Source organism: Monodelphis domestica, chromosome 4, assembly GCF_027887165.1.
Source record: "Monodelphis domestica isolate mMonDom1 chromosome 4, mMonDom1.pri, whole genome shotgun sequence".
NCBI classification, from domain to species: domain Eukaryota; kingdom Metazoa; phylum Chordata; class Mammalia; order Didelphimorphia; family Didelphidae; genus Monodelphis; species Monodelphis domestica.
In genome coordinates this window covers 30,417,752-30,438,570 of record NC_077230.1, presented here as the reverse complement: position 1 = coordinate 30,438,570, position 20,819 = coordinate 30,417,752, and the positions used below count along the sequence as shown (strand labels likewise).

Sequence of the window (20,819 nt, the reverse complement as noted above, 5' to 3'; positions counted from 1 at the left end):
AGCTTCATCAAGAACAGGTGATGCAGACTAACCTGATTTCTTTCTTGGCAAGCCCACTAAACCAGAAGCAATGTGAGGTAGTGAATAAAAAAGCTGGCTTCAAAGCTAGGGGTCAAGTGCCGTATCTAACATATATTAGCTTTGTGAACCTGGGCAAAACATTGAAAATCTCTGTATTCTAGGCGAGAGGTGTCAAATATAGAGCCCAAGGGCTGGACAACACTGCCAAATCACATTAAAATGTAACTAGGAAATATTTAACAAAATAAATAAAAGTGCAATAAAATGTAGATAACATTTTCTTTTAAAATGAAGTTAATAGGCTATTTACAGAAACCATAAAGTATGGATTGATAGTCCTCATTTCCTCAATAACATCATAGATCAGTACTTAACCACTATCATACTCATGGCTGAACATTTATTATTCACTTAACAGATAGTAAACACTATGTAAATACTTATTTTCTCCCCTCATCACCCTTCTTTTAAACTAGTCAGAGTGCTATGGTTATATATCTTTCATTTAAATTTTAGCAAAGGCTTTGCTAAAGTATCTAATTTTATTTTTGTAGAAAAGATGAAAAGATGTGGTTTAAATGAGACCACAATCAGATGGATGTGGAACCTGTTTGACATTGCAAGAAGACTCTTGTGTCTTAATCTAAGGATCCTTGACCTTAGGAAATCTAATATTTTTATCAATGACTTCAATCCAGTCATAGATGGTATGCTTATCAAATCTGCAAATGAAAGAAGTTGGGAAGGAGAGGTTGAAACAAAGGGAAAGATACTCAGGATTCAAGAGATATTGAAAAATTAGATTGTTAGACTCAGTATCATTAAAATAAATGTAATGAAGAGAGATGAGAAATCTTTTATTTGGTTAAAATGAAATGAAAAAAAATCAACCTCACATATGAGATAGGAGAGAAATGGACAGAGATAAGGCTTTTTTTAAAAAGATATGGAGGTAATAGGAGACTCCAAGTTCAATATGTCTCAGCAGTGTGATGTGAAATCCAAAAATGACAATGGAAACTTGGGTTGCATTATGTACAGTATAGCTTTCAGGAATAGGGAGGTGAAAGACCTATTATATTCTACACTCATCAAGCCTCTTCATGAGTGCCATATTCAGTTTCATGTTCTATGGTATAAGATGGACATTGAAAACCTGTTAATAGACAGGAAACCAGGACAATGGGTGACCAAGAGTACAATATATACAGTTATGAGTTGAATAAACTGGGAATGTTTTATCTGGACAAGAGAAGAGTAAGAAGACTTGATAGCTGTCTCCTAGTATATTAAGGGTGTCAAATGGAAGAGAGATTAAGTTTGTTCTGTTGGATATTGTATAAATGAAGATTTTGAACCTCTGACTTCATTCCACAGAAGTCCTTAGAATTTCCTAAAATTCCCTTTAATCTCTCATATGTCTCTACATTGGCAGGATCACATTATTGGTATTTAACTGGAGTTAACTCCTCCCACATCCTCTTTTTGGGCATGATACAGAAATCAGCAGTGATGATGGTGAATGGAGATTTTGAAAATGGCTAACCAGCCATGGGCACGTGTTTTTTTTTTTTTTTGCATCCTCTTTATTCCTTGATTTCTAATGATCATTTAATAAACCCACAAAACTATAATATTTTTATTATTTGAGATATAATTTTAATTTTTAAAATGTAGAAGGCACAATCAGGAGGAATGTGCAAAAGTTATAAAAGGATCACCCAAATAATATCAAGTCAATAGAACATGTCATTCAAAAAATGGAACAGGTTCATTTGTCCTTCTTTGGAGGTCTTCAACAAGAGACTAGAAGACACTATGAGTTCATTTCATGTATGGAGATGGATTGGATGACTCCAGTGATATTTTTGACCTCTCAAATGGTTTGATTCCATAATAGAGTTTGCACTCTAGTAGAAGAATAAAACATGACACAGAAGTATAATAAATACTACTATATAAAAAGAGGTGTTAGAGATAAAGTGCTACATATCTGAAAAGATTAAAAGCTCTAATTGCTTTTAAAGTGACTAAATTGCTTAACTTTAGGGAAAAATAAAACCTTCAAAAAATTTTGGTCAAAGGCAATCCATAAATTTTAATAATTAAGTTTCTTTTCCTATATGTATGGAAGGGAATGTGAATGCATAGATATGGATAAATAAGTATGTATATCTACATATATGTATTTGTAATTATTTTATTTGTACTGAAGTTAGTCTATTTTTATCTGTCAGATAATAGACAGATGAATTGAAACATGGATGGAATTTACATATAGAACATATTCACACACAAAATATTTATATATGTATATACATATAGATTTCATCTTATTTAAACAGGAACATCATTTGTGCCTCACAAGACTGCAATTCATTTATCTTAGCAGTAGATATCCTTCATACAAGATTATATTTTATAAATTAGCAGAGCTTCTAGACTGTATCTTTAATTAAACTTACTCTGAAACTCAGGAAAGAAATCAAATAATCTAGTTTTCCATGTAGGAAATATGCCACTAATTCAATGAAATTGAAATTGAAAACTGAATACTTATTTGAAACAGTCCATCCTTACTGCTATTTGAGAATTATACTTTGTTCAAATGTTCCCTCCATTAGCTTGTTAGGTTATGTGAAAAATAACATTTGCATAATTAATTATGATGTTGGCTAGTCATTTTTTCTTATAACAGACTTAAATTCTTTGACAAAAAAACTTCCCCATCCCAAGCCAAATGGCTTTAATTTAGAGTGAATTAAACTTTGCATATGTGTGCAGGTATGCAGAGACACAGTTTACAGGTCTGTCTCTTAACAACTAACAGCAAATAGATAATGACATTAAGTGTGTGGTTAAATGAAAAGGAAAAAGATGGGAGTACTATCATGGTAATTATGTGAAATAAAATAATACTCACTTTTCTGGAAACATTATATATACCACCCACAGGATGATCAAAGTTTCTTTGGAATGAGTTGAGGAATAAGAAAAAATTTAGTAGTTAAAAGGAAAAAAAAGTACTTATAGGGATTTTCTTGCCATAAGGTAAAGTAATTCATCTCTGAGCTGGTTATTTTTTAATCCTCATTTATTTCTTTTAGGAAGATAATTTTTAAATTTCAAAAAGAGATCCCTATTTCCTACCCCCAAAGGTCATCTTTTTTTAGAGACCAAGAAACAATAATTGGTCTTTTTCTCTCTTAAAATAAGATATCTCTTTCCTCAATACCCTCATCTTACCCTATCAAGTTGGAATACAATTTCCTGGATTCATTCAAGATCTATCACCCACAGACAGCTGATGGTTATAACTCTTGCTTAGTAAGCAGCATCCCCCTCCCCATAAAAAAGCTGAAAAATTAAGGGTAATAACAGAGCTAGATAGAATTCATGTACATGAATTCTATAAGTTTAAGAGAGTTAAACTTTTCTTCTTTAACTATCTGGTAGCTAATCAAAAAGAATTGTGGGAAAAGTAAATTGTTTTTTTTTCTAGATAAAGAGAAATTTATAGAAAAATAATTATAGGATCCAGAGCTAGATGAAATCTTAAGGATCATCTAAATCATCTCTTCCACTTTATAGAGGAAAATACTGAAGCCCAGTGACTTGGACAAGCTCATACAGCCAGTTAGTAGAAATGACAGTGGTAGAACATGTCTTGATCACCTCCTGACTCCAGGTCCAGTGTGTAAAGTGACTTGACCACAGTGACACAACTAATATATATCAAATATATGATTTTAACCTAAGTCTGGGTCTTCTTGTCTCCAGGACTTTTTCTCTAGTCACTACATAACATTATTGCTTAAGTTTTCATTATTGCTTTTTATTTGGGGCTTCAATCACTTTCATTAAAAGTAAATCAGCTTTAAAATCATTTTAATGATACTCTTTTTAAAGTAAACCTTTTCAAGAAGTTACAGTTGCCATAGGTCCTGTAACTTTTCAATACCTCATATTTCCTGTAATCCCTCAACCAAAATGTTACGCTCTGGGTTCTATGTTGGGTTGTGAATTTTCATCTTTTAAATAATATTTTAATTTTTTAACTGATTCTGTTTCACCTAAATGACAATACTGTTAGATAGAGTTGTTTAGAAGGACTTTACACTTGGAACAAATTGTGGACTGGCAAATAATCATACAGTCTGAAGAAGCAATGAATTAATTAGTTCCAGAATATAATTGTGTTGTATTTTCCATATACCTTAGATCAGCACTGAATATCCTGAGAAACCTGAGTTGTAATTGTAACAATCCATGTCAGTTACCCATTGATTTCCCCAACAGCATACATAAATAGCTAAAGAAGCACATTTGCTGGCATTTAAAAATATTTTTTAAAAAGTAGAATCACTCACTTCTAACATCCACATTCTCTCATGCAACTTCCAAAATATTATAAATTATGTATTATCCTGATCTGTTAATAAAACCAAACCTCTAATTTGACTAGATTAATTTCATAAAAGTGTTTCATTAATAACTCTCTCTACAATTTAGATCTATAGGGCTGAGAGTGTAGAACTATTCTAGCACTTTAGCATAAAGTACATGTTAAATGCATGTGTCTGTGAATCATTTTGTCCCGATGTAATTTTAAAGGAGGATAAAAACTTTTCTCAAGCATCTAAAGCACTGCAACATTTTAATGAAAATTAATACATGTATAACATATATATATATATAAGATATGAGAGGAAAAACCCTTATTCATTCATTCATTTCTCCTTTCTTCTTTTTACTTTTGAGTATTTAACTGAGAAATGCTCAGCATATTTCAAAACCAGACAGACTGTAGTTCTATCTTTGAACTGACTTGCTATTCTTAGTGTTTTATTTCCTTGACTCTAATATGAAGCATAGAAAGAATAATTCTGAAAACATGAGTGAGGCTAGGAAATTTCAAAAAATAATACAGAATCTACTTTTTCCCCCTTTTTTTGCTATAAGACTGCTTTCCTTTTCCCACATTTATAGCTGTAAAGAGATAACTGAACATTCTTCCTATCATGAGAAGTCAATGTTTTGAAAGTACTTGTTCCTCAGGTAAAGTGTTATGAACATGTTTTGAATATTTTAAAGCAAAAAGATGATTGTCTTACACCTTCTTTCCACAGATAACTGACTTTAAAAAAAGATTCCACATATTAGAGAGAACAAGGTAGAGAGACCAAAAGAAAAAGTTTAAAAGGTACTACTTGGAAAGACTTTTAAATCTATGAGAAAAAATGGGAAGGAAACACCAAACACTAATCATGTAAATAATAAATACAATTTTACTGTGGAGGACAAAAAAATCTGTCAGTTATGCCAACATCTGTAGAAAATTTGGATATCACAACCAAACTAGACAGTTTTTCTTATAATGCAAATTCCTTGGGTGGAAAGCACACAAATAGTATGTCTTATAGAGATCAGCATATTATGGTACTAACCTGGAAATGCAGTGCATCTAATGAATGCCACCAAGGGCTCACTATTCCTTTCTTGGTTACAGGAAAAAAAATCATTTAAAAGATCAAGGTCTGTGATAGGGATAGCAAGAACTAAATTTGCCAGGATTACAGAGGTGCTGCTATCAATTTGAAGCAAGAAGCAATTTTCTGCTTTGTTACAAAAAGAAAAACAAGTAAGGAAAAATCTCTTTGTGCCTAAAATTATACAGAATGGGCTAGCTAGTTGACAACAGAACTCATTTTCTTCCAGTTGTATGTGTTGGATTTTATTTCAGTCTAAAGTGGATTAAGATGGAATGGAAATTATTTCTACAAAAAGAAAAGGCATCCTCATGGATAGTTATCTTCTCAGTTGCCTCTTCTGCCTCCGTTTAGTATTTTTTTTTGTTCTTCTTCAGTAAGTCTCCCTGTTCTCTCCTTATTTCTAAGCCAATAGGAAGAATTTCCTTCAGACCCTTCAGTCTTGTATCTGTTACCATAGAGACAGTCAGCACAAGAGAGCTGCTCAGTAGCATCCTCATGGAAATGAAGTAAGAATCCAATCGGTCTTTCTGCTATTTCCAGGGCAACTGGTGAGCAAAAAGGATGTCCCCTCCCATGAGAAAACAAAACAAAACAAAACAGAATAACTTTGGGTCTGTAATTATAGAAAAAAGAGGATATTTAATTTAATGTTTTATGCTGGTAAATGTAAGGTCCTTTAAATTAGTGTTCATGATTTTCTATACTATTTGAAAGAAATATTACTACCCTCTCCCTCCTTGCAGGGAAACCTGTCATCACCAAACTTTTATGTCTAATATATACTATTTATATACCTATTCCTAGCAGACTTCCATGTCCTAGTTCTTCCAGAGTCTGATTTAACAGAGCTATCTTTTTGGAGGACCCAATATAATAGTTAGAATGTTGTGGCAGGTGAATACTTGAGAAATAAACTCATTTGGCCTTTTTGAATTATAAAACATATAGATACCTACCTTTATCTGCACTGTAGGTACTCCTTGGAGAGTATTTATGTTTTTTTTTTTAAGTTTAAGAAATACAGTTAGGAGTGATTGTCCTTTGCTTTCTGACCCTACTGTCTCACATTTTTATGGAATTTCACTATCCAGAGAAGATCTACATAAGAGATTAGCCTCAGCAAACTAAGTAACTTGTTTTCAGTAAGTATAGAATTCCAGGAAACTACAGGGTTTAGTAAAAGTAGTTTATTGCATATAAATAAATGATTTATAAAGTTCTTGTATTATCAGAAATGATCATTCAGTTGACAAAATCTCCCAGTTTAGATAAGTGGGAGTGGGATGAAAAATATGAGGGGAAAATATTGACTTCCATTTTGATCATTTGGGGCCTCTTTTGTGTCTGTCTGAGTCCTGAGCTGCTCCATCTGTGTGCAAGACCTCAGCTGCTATTTAACTTAAATCTAATATTCTCTGAATCCTTGACCTTAAACAGCAGTATCTCATCATAACACAACAAACTCAAACAGAATAGTGGGAGTTGGGAGATAGAGGGGAATCAAAGCCAAATCTGGGGAAAGTAGTAGTAAATGGAGGAAATATCTGCCTGTCATTTTTCTACAAAGAAATTCTAGGGACTATTAGCTTGCAATGCTTTTAGCCTTTTCAATTATCCTGGTTCCTAATGAAATCCCATGGTACAAAAGAAGCCTATATATTCTCTCTGGAAATGTTTCATTAAATAATAATAATTTGTTTTGCCTAAAAATACCTGTGACCCTTAGTTCTACCACCACCCATTTGCCAAGAACAAATGACAAATCCTAGGGCAATACTTAAGACTTGTTGATAAGGAAAGAAAGAATAATACATATTTTATTCTTAGCCAATGAAAAACTAACAAGGAGAAGAAGAGGTAGTAACAATGGGCAACAGTATAATCTCTACACATACCCCTTTTTAAATTAATCAAAAAGGAAAGAGTTGTATCAGGAGATAGTTTTTAGTAACAGCTACTGCCAACATTAATTTTAGAAACTATTTCAGTTTTCCCATCTCCAAACTGATCACAATAGCCAAATTTTGAGTGTAGTAGATGGGACTGCCTTGTATTTGAGTCTTCCACACATTTTAACCAGGTCGAGACCTGCAATAATTTAATATTTGAATCAAGGTCATCAAATACAACCTACATTCTCAAAATAAAATCTGTGATAACCTTCAGAACCCAAGTTACCAATGGCAGGAAAAACAAGTTTTGCATCAGAGAAATAATAGATATGATCCCTTGCCTTCAGGGAGTTTATTTTTGAGAAAGAAAAATTAGAGAAGCAGAGGTAGAATGTCCAAGAGTACAAAGGAAGAAAGGGGAATATAAAAGAATAAACATATTCAAATAACCTTTTTGCTTGTTGACTTTTATATTCCTAAAAAGTGCTCAAATTTTTATTGGGAAGTTAGTATTGGCCAAATAATATATTAGATGTTTGTACTTGAGAATGATTTGTTTCCATTCATAAGAATATTCATTAATCCCTAAATTTTTCATTAAAAATCTTTATTGTCTCTGTGAAATAAAAATTCCATTACAGTAAACATATTCTCAGGATCCATTATCTCAGTTTAGCAGGTTAGTACTGAGACGTGACATTTGTTAGCAAGGCAGAAGTCACTGTTTCTATTCCCCTTGATTTCTCAGTGTTATAAAATCAGTCAGCATGTTAAAAGAACATCAGACAGAGCAGAAAGAAGTCTGAGTACAAGTTCCAGCTCAGGCCTTTAAGAGTCATGTGACATTGGGTAATCTCAGTCTCAGTTTGTTCATCTGTAAAATTGTGATAATACTAGAATTATCTAATTTGCAAGATTTTGTGAGAGAAAGTAGCTTTATAACCCTTAAATGTTAGCTGTTACTATTTGCTGGGTACACTCTGCATGGGATCCTCAGGGAAGTGCATTGTTAGTATATTCCCTTAGTCACAGAAGAATAAAAGTAGGGATGTGGATGGGGCAGACACAACTATTGACCAAAGCATGGAGAAATCTTCAGAACCAATGCTTCAGATCAAGATTATTATTTTTATCAATAATTGGAAATACTTCTAAGTCAACCTTATTTATTACATCTTGGATTTACATATGCATGTATATAATATACATATTCATGAGGTACTCAAATTTAGTAGTATTTAACAAAATTTAATCATATTTAACAAGAACAATGAAGAAAATTGAGAGAAAAATGTGTTGCATCATATTTTTATTAAGTATGCCATTATAGAGTCTTTTTCATAAATTTATTTTTATTCCACTGATAAAATAGGAGCTTAAAATAGAACAGTTACTTTTATAGAATTAAAAGTGCCACAAAGCTTATCTGGCTTTTGCATAACTTTGCAAGAATATATACAGATATCTCGGCCATGAAAATCTGGCAAATGCTAACTCTGATTTAAAAACTTCTGCCAAACTTTATAGTCAACTTCTTTTTCTTCCCCTTTTCTTTCTTTATATGCTAGTTTACCTTTCCAAGCACAAAAACTTCTCATATGATATCTGAATTCTTTCTCAAACTGAGTAGAAGGAAAGTGACAGAAAGTTGGAAAAGAAGGATCCATACAAGTCAGCCATTTTGAATATTAAACTTTCTCTAAATCTACTAAGATCAATTGGTATTTTTCATTATTATAATATGGCCTATAATGAAAGTGATACTGCTTTACAGGTGTGTTAGCCTAAGGTTTTGTTTTTTTTTAGTTCTCTGAAAAACCAACTGCTAGCTCCACCTAGTGTCCTCTTCATTCATTAATGAGCTAAACTATAAAATCACTTTTTAGTCCTCAAATAAACAAGACGTAAAAATAATGGTTTTAGGTGGATGGGTTTAAGGGTCATTTTAAATTATAGCATCTCAGCCAAAGGGCAAGGCTTTTAAGTAACAATAGTAACTGAAGGATGATGTTAGAAGCAAGAACTATTGAGTCAAGGAACGGAATGGATTCTTATTATAACTAATAAAGATAACAATTGTGGGGCATAAGAGTTTTCACCTCACCAGTGTTATGAAATGCCATTTGCATTGTTGATGAAATTGATATTTGTCAAATGAAGGAACTAAAATCAAATACATCTTCTCACAAATATCTTTGATAAAGCTGATTTTTGTCAACACATCTTGAATAATTCCACTACAGGTGAGTGAAGTTTTGACTCTCGATCCCCTATCTTCCTTTACATTAATTAAATAGTATAACATGATAATCTAAAAGCATCTAAAGAGGTCTGATTAGAGCACTGGCTGTAATGTAACTGATTAACTAACTCAGTTGGCATTATGGCAACTTACTTGCTATTAGTATCTCAAAGATATATGGTCTGCTTTAGTGTTTCTTTTCCTGTATTGATGGAGTATATGCATTCCACAGCTTAAGTCATGGATATTTCAAGGTTAAAAGTGCTTATCTAAGTCCTTTTCTCATTCAAAATAGTTAGTTATTGGTAATTTGGAAAAATCTAAATGCTATAATCACCCCTCAAATTTTACTCAATGTTACTAATAAACACATGACACTTTAAGTCACTCTTCAGAAGAAATACGTAATTGAAAAACATGGACTAACATTCAGGAGGAAAAGTTACATAACAACCTGAAGTGTTATTTGGTAAAATAATGGAGATATTAACATTTTATAAAGAATAAATATCATCTGTCAAGAATAGCATATGTTAAAATAATTTAAAGAGTATGATCAGCTCAAAAACTAATAACTTTGCTGTGTTACTCATGAAGAATATTTAGAAGAGGATGGGAGAAAATGCTAGGTGATTTTGGAATAGCAGCTAGTTTCTTAAGAGACTTACTTTTTTCTTCTTAGGACAATCGATACTAATATTACCTGACATCTGTTTTAAAGAATCATCAGTTAAAAATAGCTTCAGGATTTTTTTTACCCTAGTGGTGATGAAAAAAAAAAATCACTATACTCAGTACAATATAGACTTACCGGCTGATCTTTATGCCAATTAATGTAAATGGCACATGAAAATGAGGTTCATATTCAACATAGTAGCTTGTAATACACTCTGAACCCCAAGTTTATCTCTCGAGTAAATTAAAAATCCACTACTTCCTTTAAAAAAAGTATTTTAAGTTCAATAGGAAGGTTTAGTAAGAAGTAAAAATACTGCAAGGAAAAATTTATTTCTACAAAAGAAATGAAGGAAGTAGTATAAGGTGGAAAAAACCTCATTACTGTTCCCACCCAAATAAAAAGAAATTCTAATTAAAAAAAATAAATGAGCATGTTTAGTCATTCCTCATTAATAGTTTTCAAAGCCCTATCTGAAATAAGCTGAAACAGGGAAAATTAAGAGCAGTAATCAAGTGAAAAATGATAGACCAGCTGGGTAGATATCAACTTGGCAAAACGTGAATACAGTTCAATAGCTGAAACAGATGCTAGAGTTGTTGAAAAACCCTGCAGGAGATACTGATGTATTTTCTTCATATAATACAGAACGACTGAATAAATGTCAAGAGCTAGAAACTGATGAGGAGAAAGAATGACAGCCAAACTCTTTTTTTTTTCCCAAACAGAAACCCACTCCAATGTTTTTCATCCTATGTCAACATTCTATATATGCATCTTCATTTCTCTCACTGTCTGAATATGCCAACATTTCAATCATCCTCATGCAAGTACGCTGTTTTGAGTCTGGCTAAGTGGTAGAAGCCTTGAGGATTTTGTTTTTCTTCTATTATCATTTATCTAGACCTCTCCAGACTCTGAGGAGAGACTTTATTACAAAATGTCCTAATGATGATTTCTATCACAGAAGCGCTTCCCAAAGATGGGAGGCAAAACAACCCCCCCAAAATCTAACGCAGCAGAATGAAATTTAGAAATCTATTCTCTGAAAGGAACATTGTTTTCAGAGTTTGAGGACCTCAAGCCGCAAACCCTGAGCCCACAACAGCTGCTTGTTCTAACAGATGCTTTGTCATGGTCAGTTCCTAATTGTATTCGTAATGATGTAATAGCTTTAATAATCCTACCTTCCATGCCAGCTGCTTTTCCTGTCACTCCATCATGCCAATAAGTTGGCTGCTGTAACAAATCAAGATAGTGCAAAACAGCATCTTTTCCCTGATTCTGTCATCTTCCTGAAAGCATTCTATTACTGCCGACTGCTGGGGACCAGAAAGTCTATTTGAATTCCAACAGCTCCCCTTTCGCATGATTCAAGTTAGGTTAGGTGGGCATGCCTAACATGATTCTCTCAGTCATTTATTATGCAGCTGCTACATCGTCAGTGTGGTAACCACTCCGACTATCTGATACGTCAGTCTAACTGAACCTACATCTCAGTGCAAACACACGAACCACAGCAAGCATCCTGCCTGCGTTTAATGAACGAACATTCTTCCTGCCTCAAAAGCAGGCTATCTGCAAATCTCTTCCAGTTGCCTGTGTTCATTCTGTCCTCCACGCTGATGCAATGGTTTTGCATTGTGCTCTCTAATTACGTGGACAGCGGAGTTCTTTGGCTACCCTCTCCGATTATATATGCTTATTTCAACCCGGGGCTCCTTCGTACTGGATTACACTATCCCTTCCTTGAAACTCTTCTGATTGCACTTCGGAAATAATGATTCTGGTGTGTTCAGCTCCTTGCGACTCTACTTCCTAGGGGGAAATGGTCTTTAGGGCATGTCGATTCACAAATGACATTAGTTCTAATAAAGATCTTAGGAGTTTTTTTTTTTTTTTTGCATTCTTTCAAAGAAAAGCAAATGACAATTTCTTATAATAAAGAAATTTAAGGTTTATATTGTATATCTTTTCCCAAAGGTAAAGGGGGGGGGGAGGAGAACACAGATTATTGGAGGTGAAAAGGACCTTAGGTCAACACCTTCATTTTGGGATAAAGAAATTGAAGGGTAGAAAGGTCAAGTAACTTATTCAAGGTCACACAAACACTTAGTGGCAAGGAGAGGACTACAGTTCAGGTCTCCTAATTTCAAGTTAAGTATTAGTACCCATAGACTAGGATTTAGGTATCGATGATTTCATCCTCAAACTTAATATTTTTACTATATACTCATAGATACTCCTATTGCAAACCATCTACTTCTAAATTCACTTCTCTCAAATACTGTCTTAAATCTATCAGAATCTCTTTTGAGGCCCCTCCCCTCTCTCCATCCCAGTGAAGGGATATTTGGACAGATGCTTCATGGAGACAAATTTGGGCTTCGTTACAGGGCTGGGGATTGGATGGAACTCCTTGAAAACTATAACTATCCAACCAAAGGTAATTTCTCACTTTGTAGATCTTTGAGGAATGATTGGATGCTGGCTAGCAACCCTTCATGTAAGTTTGTAGAATTAAATCTTGTTCAGCTATTATTTGGACTAAATAGCCTCTAAGGGTTTTTATAACCAGATTTTTATGATCCTCTCTTTCAAGCTGAGAAATTACCAAGAGTGAGTGATATTTTTGACTTTAAAAGCCAAAATTATCAAATCTAACAAAGGATACAATATACATCAATATTAGCATGTCCACAATTCAACAAACAGAAAACATACCAATGTCTTCCTCACTAGAAATAATTTTGGCATAAGTAAGACAAAGCTTTAGTTTTGGGTATGCCTTTCCATATCTTTGTTTTATTTTCTTCATTTTTTCTTAATCCCTTAAGGAAAATTATTTTATGTACTATCAAAGTAGACATCTATAAAACTCTTTATCCAGAAATATATACTGTCAGTATCTTTCTCTTAGTTGTTCATAGAATTTAAAAACTCTTGATGTAACTAAAATACATATTCTGAAATCATTTCAAGATGCACAAATGTTTTTATATTAATATCACAAACATCTAATTTCATCACATCTATGGAGATATTTTATTGTTAAATTATCATTAACAAAATAATCACTTGATTTTGCAACATGTATGAATCAAATAATTTAAGATGAATATGGTGTGTATGAATATTTTAAAGAAATTTTAATGAGTTAAAAATTTTAAACAGATCCAAAAACTCCAGTCAATACATACTCTCATGCCGCTACATAGAATCAAATTGTAACAGGGATATGTTTGCTTAAAAGAAATCCAATTAATAAATTTAAAATTATGGAATTCATTAATTATACTAAAACTATATAAAATTAATTATATAAAAACTATAGAAAATAAACATTACACTTTATACTTATAGATTATGTCAAAAACCTACTAAATGGCCTATCATGCCTTATCTTTTTGCTCCATAATTCTATATTTCAGCAGACACTGGGATAAGACACTTTTACAAAGAAAGGATTTAGAAAGTTTGAGCTTGAAGTTTACCTGCTGCTCATTCACCCAAGAATATAATTTCAAACTACACTAATATTATTAGGTAAAAATGACTTCAAAAAGTCACAATTAAGTAATGGGGAAAATATTACTTTGGATGTCAAATTATAATGACATGGTGCTCAAAGACTTATGAATAAGTATCAAAATGCTAGAAGCTTTAGGTATTACAATTGGCTGCAATGAGAATAATCATTTCAGTGATTCTGAGGCTATCTTTATTTTAATCTACTTTGAGTATAACTATTATTATGTGACTTCCTATCTGTGAATTAAAAATATACTGAATTAAAAAATATGATTTTATCACAACTGGGGGGAAATTTCCCAACAAAACCTACCTCTGATTTGAAATATAACTTGGTATGAATGTAAGATTCTCTTAAAGAAGATATTATTTTATGTGAATTTTGGTGACATGTCTCCATGGCATAGTCTTCTAATCAAAAGAGAGCTATTCATTTTAAAAATGTCCATTTTTTTTCACTCTCAAAATAGGCACATCATATACTACTGCCAAATTTTTAGATAGTTTTTTTTTTATTGGATCTGCTGCATGAAAGATCTAGTTCTTATACTATCATAGCATCAACTCTGAGCTTCAAACACCCATTTCCCATCACAAGTTGGGTTTCTTGAGGACAGTGACTGTTTTTTCCTTTGATCTTTTAGGTTTAACCTTGATCATTGTAATGGGTAATGAGTTTCTATGCTTTAGGTCATGAGCCCTCAGAAGTCTACATTTCCCTGTTAATTAGCTGTTGAACTCAATCAATTCACTTTTAGAAAAAAATACATATTTCTAAATGTAATATAATAAAAACAGTTGGAACAAAACATAAGGTATGTGACAATTAGAGAAATGCAAATTAAAACATTTCTGGGGTACCACCTCATACCCATAAGATTAACACTACAATAAAGAAAAATAACAAATGTGGGAGGGAGCATGGAAAAATTGAAATGCTAATATACTGTTGGTAGAGCTGTGGACTAGCCCAACCATTTTGGAGAATAATTTGGAACTCCGAATTTATAACTCCAAAGTTATAAAACTTTGGATACCCTTTGACCTCGCGATATCACTGGTAGGTCTATATTCCAGAGAGATCAAGAAAAAAAGAAAAGGACTCATGTACAAAAATAGTTATAGCTGTTCTCTTGGTGGTGGCAGAGAACTGGAAATTGAGGAGATGTTCATTAATTGAAGAACGGTTGAACAAGTTGTGTCCTATGACTGTGATGGAATACAATTATGCTGTAAGAAATGATAAAGTGATTTGCTTCAGAGAAAACAGGAAAGACTTATATGAGCTGATGCAAAGTGAAGGGAACAGGACTTGGAGAACATTATATACATTAACTGCAATATTGTAACAATGACAAGTTTTGAAAGACAGCTACTCTGATCAGTACAACAATGTACACAAATCCAAAGGACTCATGATAAAAAAAGCCATCCACCTCCAGAGCAAGAAATGGTAAACTCTGAATGAAAATTGAGTTATATTTCTTTTATTTTTTAACTTTTTTTTTCATAACATGGCTAATGTGGAAATATGTTTTACATGACTTCACATATAATGGATACCATATGTCTTGCCTTCTCAATGAATGGGGGAAGGGTCTTAGGGAGGGTGAGAATTTGGAACTGAAACATTAAAAAATATATAAAAAAGAAAACAAGGTACATATTAGATTGTCACCAAAACATATGGAATTTAGGGGGAAAGTTCACTTAAGTTTAAAGCATACATGTGGGAAGGAGAGATTTGAAATTCTTAGAAATGACTGGGAGTCCTTTTTTCCCTTTCATGTGAAGTTTATCAAATTCTCCCTAGGCATGATGAAGCTTTTTTTTTTTACCCCCCTGCGTCCTTATAGAGTCTTGAAACTGAGTTTCTTCACTCACTCAATCTCAACACATTTCTTGTAATATTTAGTTGAAATGCCATTTTTTCTCCAGCAGAAATGTATAGACCCTATTAAAACCTAGTTGATACTGGATTGATTGATTCAACAGAGAAATTACCCTAGCCCTTACATCATTACAATGAAATAAACTCAAATGGCTAAAATTCAATAATGACAATGGTAAACAAATAATATTTTAATATCCTGCCCAGTGGGAATAAAAATAACCAGTTAGATAAACAAACAATTAAATTTAAAGTAGAAGGATCAGGCTATACAAAGTGCACTAATTTTGTGATCAGGCTTCAGTTGGTTACTGGGTAACAATTTATTCTAGTTGACAATGAGGTAATTTTCAATGTATTGAATTTTAATCCATTTTTAATAAAATTAGGTTGAGATTCTAGAGATTTGAGTGATGATTCTATAAAAATGTCACATATGTAAGAAGAAAACATTTCTAAGATCCTCCTTTTCTGTAAAACGAGGAAGGTTGATTGTATGACTTTGATGATCCTATTCATGTCTAAGGTTCAATGATTCTACCTTTACAATAACAACAATGACAATGAACTTTAAAAAATGCAAATGATGTGCAATGCATTTTGCTAGTCAATAAGGCTACAAAGGTTTGGTCAAAAAGTCAATAAACAAGGAGGGAAATATGAAAAGATGGCCAAAATTAGGGATATTTTTACAAAGAGGTGTAATCAGACTGCTCTTTGATAGGAACTGAGAATATTTAAATGATAGAGGAGACGATTTAAGGGAAATATGATGTTTATTTTTGAGTTTTTGAAAGTCTGTTGTGTGGAAGAAGGATTAGCCTTGCTCTGCTTTGCTGTGGTGATTAAAAAGAGGAATGATTAATGGGCTAAAATTGAAGAGAAGTAGATTTATGGCAAACTTTCCTAATGAATAAAGATACTACAAAAAGAATAAACTGTTTTAAGACTGAGTGGGTTGAACTTCAAAATAGGTTTTTGAGAAAAGTCTTGATGAAGAGGGAGAAGGGGGATTTATAGATTTTCTTAGATGGCCTTTGATGCTCCTTCCAACTCTGAAACTCAGAGGATTCTGGAAGTCAGAGCATGAGACAATAAGTATTGTATTCTAGTCGTGGGAAATAAATTGTGAGAAAGCTCAAAAGCAGAAGACATGTTTAAGGATTATTTAGAAATCTGGTTTAGTTGGAATCTTGAGTATCCTATGAAATTAGGCTAGGAAAGCAAGGTATATTCTTTGTATAGAGGGTCATAAATGCTAGGGTAAGAAATAACTATGTTGCAAGAGGGACAATTTAGAGTCATGGACAGTTTCTGAATAAGATGGTTTTGTGGGACATTTCTATTAGAAATATTATTGATCTATAAAGGATAATTTGTAGACAGGAAAGACAAATGGGTATATTATTATAATAATTCAAATAAGAGATAAAAGCAACTTTAATTAAGACATTGGTTATTAGAGAGGAGAAAGGGATGCATAAGAAATATTATGCAGGCAAAATTAACTTTTAAATTAGTTACAAAATCTAGTCTTTCTTTTAAAATTCAGTAATTAATTTTTTTATCACTTTGCTCCTTCCTGGAGTCATTGTTTCTTGGATCAGTAGTCAATTTTAATTTTACTGTCAAAATTATACGAATTATTAATAAAATCAACATTTTTTCACTGTATGTTGTGTGCACAATATCATGCTAAACAATATTTCTTTCTATCTTACTAAAAATCAATATAAAATATAAATGAGAATGGTTTTTCTTAATTGACTAACTCATTTATAATGCAGGAAATGCCATAAGATTTTTGCTATCATTACTTCTGAGCTTTATAATACTATCATATCATGTTATCTTAATTCCTACATTTTGTTAATGCAGATGATATACACCAGATATGCCAAACATGTGGCCTAAAACACTCAATCACAGCTTGAACCAAATTAAAATGTATTTGGGAAATATTTAGCAAAACCAGTAATAATGCTATAGAAAATAGTTGTTAAATGTGATTTGGTTTTCTATGTCAATAAAAAGTGTAAAATCATCTTCTGGTGAGGTTTAGTAGTCTCTGTAATATTTAACATCACAAGTCAATTTTGTGCCTGTCCTACCCACAGGCTCCTTGGGGATATTTGTAGACCCAGGTTTTGAAATTTAACCTTTTATCTTTTCATTCAGCTAACAAGCTAATGAATAATTCTTGGTAGAAAAAAAATAATGTGTGTCTTTTTATTATGGCTCCTGTTGTTCTAATTATTGCTATTTGAAATATAGTATTTTATATACTTTGTGAAATAATCAAATATAATCATAATATTAATATTATTATTAATAAAATAATGAATCTAAAATTGAGAAAACAAAATATAATTTAATTTTCTTCTTAACATTTCCCAGTTATTAATGAAAGGTATTTGAGAACTTATGACACCTAATTCATTGGTCTTATTACTGTACTTTCATTTTATTTTTCTGCTCTTCTGTCCATCTTTTCCATTTCTATCAGGCAAATTTGATTAATGGCTTCCTGTTATCTTATCATTGCACTACTACTTCTAGGCCTTTCCCACAAAGTACACTTTATGACTAGGATTCTCTTACCTTCAGCTTGCTTTATGCCATTATTCAGAGTCCTTGAAACCTTTGTCATCTTACTAATTAAAAGAGGAGCAAAGGTTCTTTGGAATCTGAAATTCTAACATTCATCATTCTGTTTGTGCAAAAATGCTTTTATTTTACTTATTCCAATGATTGTTCCACACATGTTGATATTTATGGATGTCATTTTGTAACTTAATATATAAATTAGAGAGATTATATTTATTGCATAAGGATTAAATAAGCAAATGTCCTAATCTACAATATTCTGTTGATGATATCGTATGATTATGAGATAATTAGAATAAAAGCTAGATGCTACTGATTAAGTTCTGGTTGTAGAGTTCACATGGGAAATAAGTAAATTTGGCATCTTTTAATCCCTTATTCTCAAAGACCCATAAACCAAATTATTGTTGGATCACAAACCCATGATTAGTTGTCCCTGCTGCCTAGACCCCCAAACATTTTTTGCTCAGTTTTGTTGTTTTTTTCTCATTTAAAATATTTATTATAAGGGATATTTCTTTGAGAGTGGAAGGGGGAGCATATAGCAAAATTTTATGAAATTAAAAATTAAAATATGTCAATAAAATTATTTTTAAAAATAAAAAATAACAATTTTTAAACTAAGCATAGACTATGAGAAGTCTATGTGTGGTGAGAAGTATTTTTTAAGATACCTAATCCAATCTCTTCATCCTGAAGGTAGAGTGCACGGTGGAAACTTTCTAAAAGTAACACAGTTAATTAATTGGGAGAGAGAGAGGTACAGAACTCAGTTCTCCAGACGGCTATGGTATTGATTTTTTTTAACATTTTATTAAGTTTTTGACCTGGTCTGTGATTAAATGAAATTCAATGAGATTAAAATTAAAATTTAAATGAGATTTAAGCTGTTCCTGATGAGGAATTCTCTATTCTCCAGGCTGCAAATCCTTAGAACTTCTTGGCACACTGAGATGCTAAGTGACATGGCTAAAGTCAAATGGTCATTAGATGTCCGAAGTGGGATCTGAATTAAGCATGCTTGTTTTAACATTAGGAGACAATTCTACTAATCCTACCCAAAGGAATGACTTTCTTGATTGAAATTTCAGAACAATTGGAAAAAAAAAACAGTATTTAGCCTCATGGAGGAAGGACTACTGCATAGGCTTGACTACATACTACTGGTATAACTTCAGTTTCAAGGTCCTATTGTGCCATGGCAAAATAGCCATTTGGGAGGGCAGAGGTTTATAGAAGAGTCTTGCATCTAGGCAGTAATCTCTGCTTATTTCAGTTTCCTGACTATAAAATGTAGACAATAACAGGAACTATGTTGCATATTTCTAATTTTTATAGGAAAATATAAATAAATATAATAATATATTTCATATTATATAAATATGATCATATTTCTAGACTATATTAGTATAACTTAAATCAATGTGATAACTATAAAATATTATTTACACTATTCCCAGCATGTAATAGGCACTGTATAAATGCATATTCCCTCTACTTTCCTTCATGTAACATTAATAAGTGTTCACTTATTCTGCCTGCAGATGTTTTCTTGTAACTAATATAGTAGTTTAAAACAGAAAACTCCAATCCAGATCATAACATATTCCTTAGTGAACATTCTATGGCTATGTTAATTTATTAATTAAATCTCAATTCATTTAGTCTCTGATGCTTTACTGAAACTATTCATTAATTCATTTAATTCCTTGATTATATGCTTGATTTCACTGGTATAGGTATTTCCCATAACAAAACTTCCTTTATCAATAACTAGTTGGTCTATAACTTACTGACAGAGAAAGATACCTGAGGCACTGAGAGTTTAAGACACTAGCTCATGAGACACTATGAGACACATGAGACACTCAATTTTTCTCAATGGTGAAAACTTGAACCCATGTCTTCCAGAATCCTATGTTACTTCTCTAGATCTGAATGAGAATATAAATTTCATGTGTTTACTTTTAAAAATCTTTTTGTCTCTAAATTTTAAAATATCACCAATTTTGCTTTTCTCATATATAGATATGTTTATATGTGTATCTGATATATATATATGCATATATATATAAACTAAGTACTGCTGGGCACATAGTAGGCATTTTAGTCATTGTGCTCTTACTAGTCATGTACAGAAATAGAACTAAAGTAATATGCTTTTTTTCTTAATCTTCCCATGTTTTAGATAAAATGAAGACTTTTAGAACCCATGCCATGTCTTAAAAGGGAAATTTTATGGATTCATACAACTAAAAGAAAGGTATTTCTACCACAAAATGCAAACAACCTAGAAGAAATGATCAAATTTACTGTGAGTAGTACACAATGTACACTAAATTTGTTACCTTAGCTTTAGTTAATAGATATAATTATTGGTTGCAATTGCTTTCATCTTGACAGGATTAAACATGAGATTTATTATAAATAAAAGATGAACTTTTGATCGACATTCTTCATGCCAAGA

At 32.2% G+C, this 20,819-nt stretch overlaps 1 protein-coding gene across 2 annotated transcripts in view; it reads right to left on the bottom strand.

Annotated features, from left to right (window-relative positions):
- The window catches only part of DMD (dystrophin), a 2,399,796-nt gene extending 2,387,557 nt beyond the window's left edge, over positions 1 to 12,239 (bottom strand). For both annotated transcript variants that reach the window (XM_007493357.3, XM_056797113.1), the window contains exon 1: positions 11,511 to 12,239. In XM_007493357.3, coding sequence (XP_007493419.2) covers positions 11,511 to 11,517 — 7 coding nt within the window. In that variant the 5' untranslated portion in view covers positions 11,518 to 12,239. The remainder of the gene's footprint in view (positions 1 to 11,510) is intronic.
- Between the last annotated feature and the right edge of the window lie 8,580 nt (positions 12,240 to 20,819).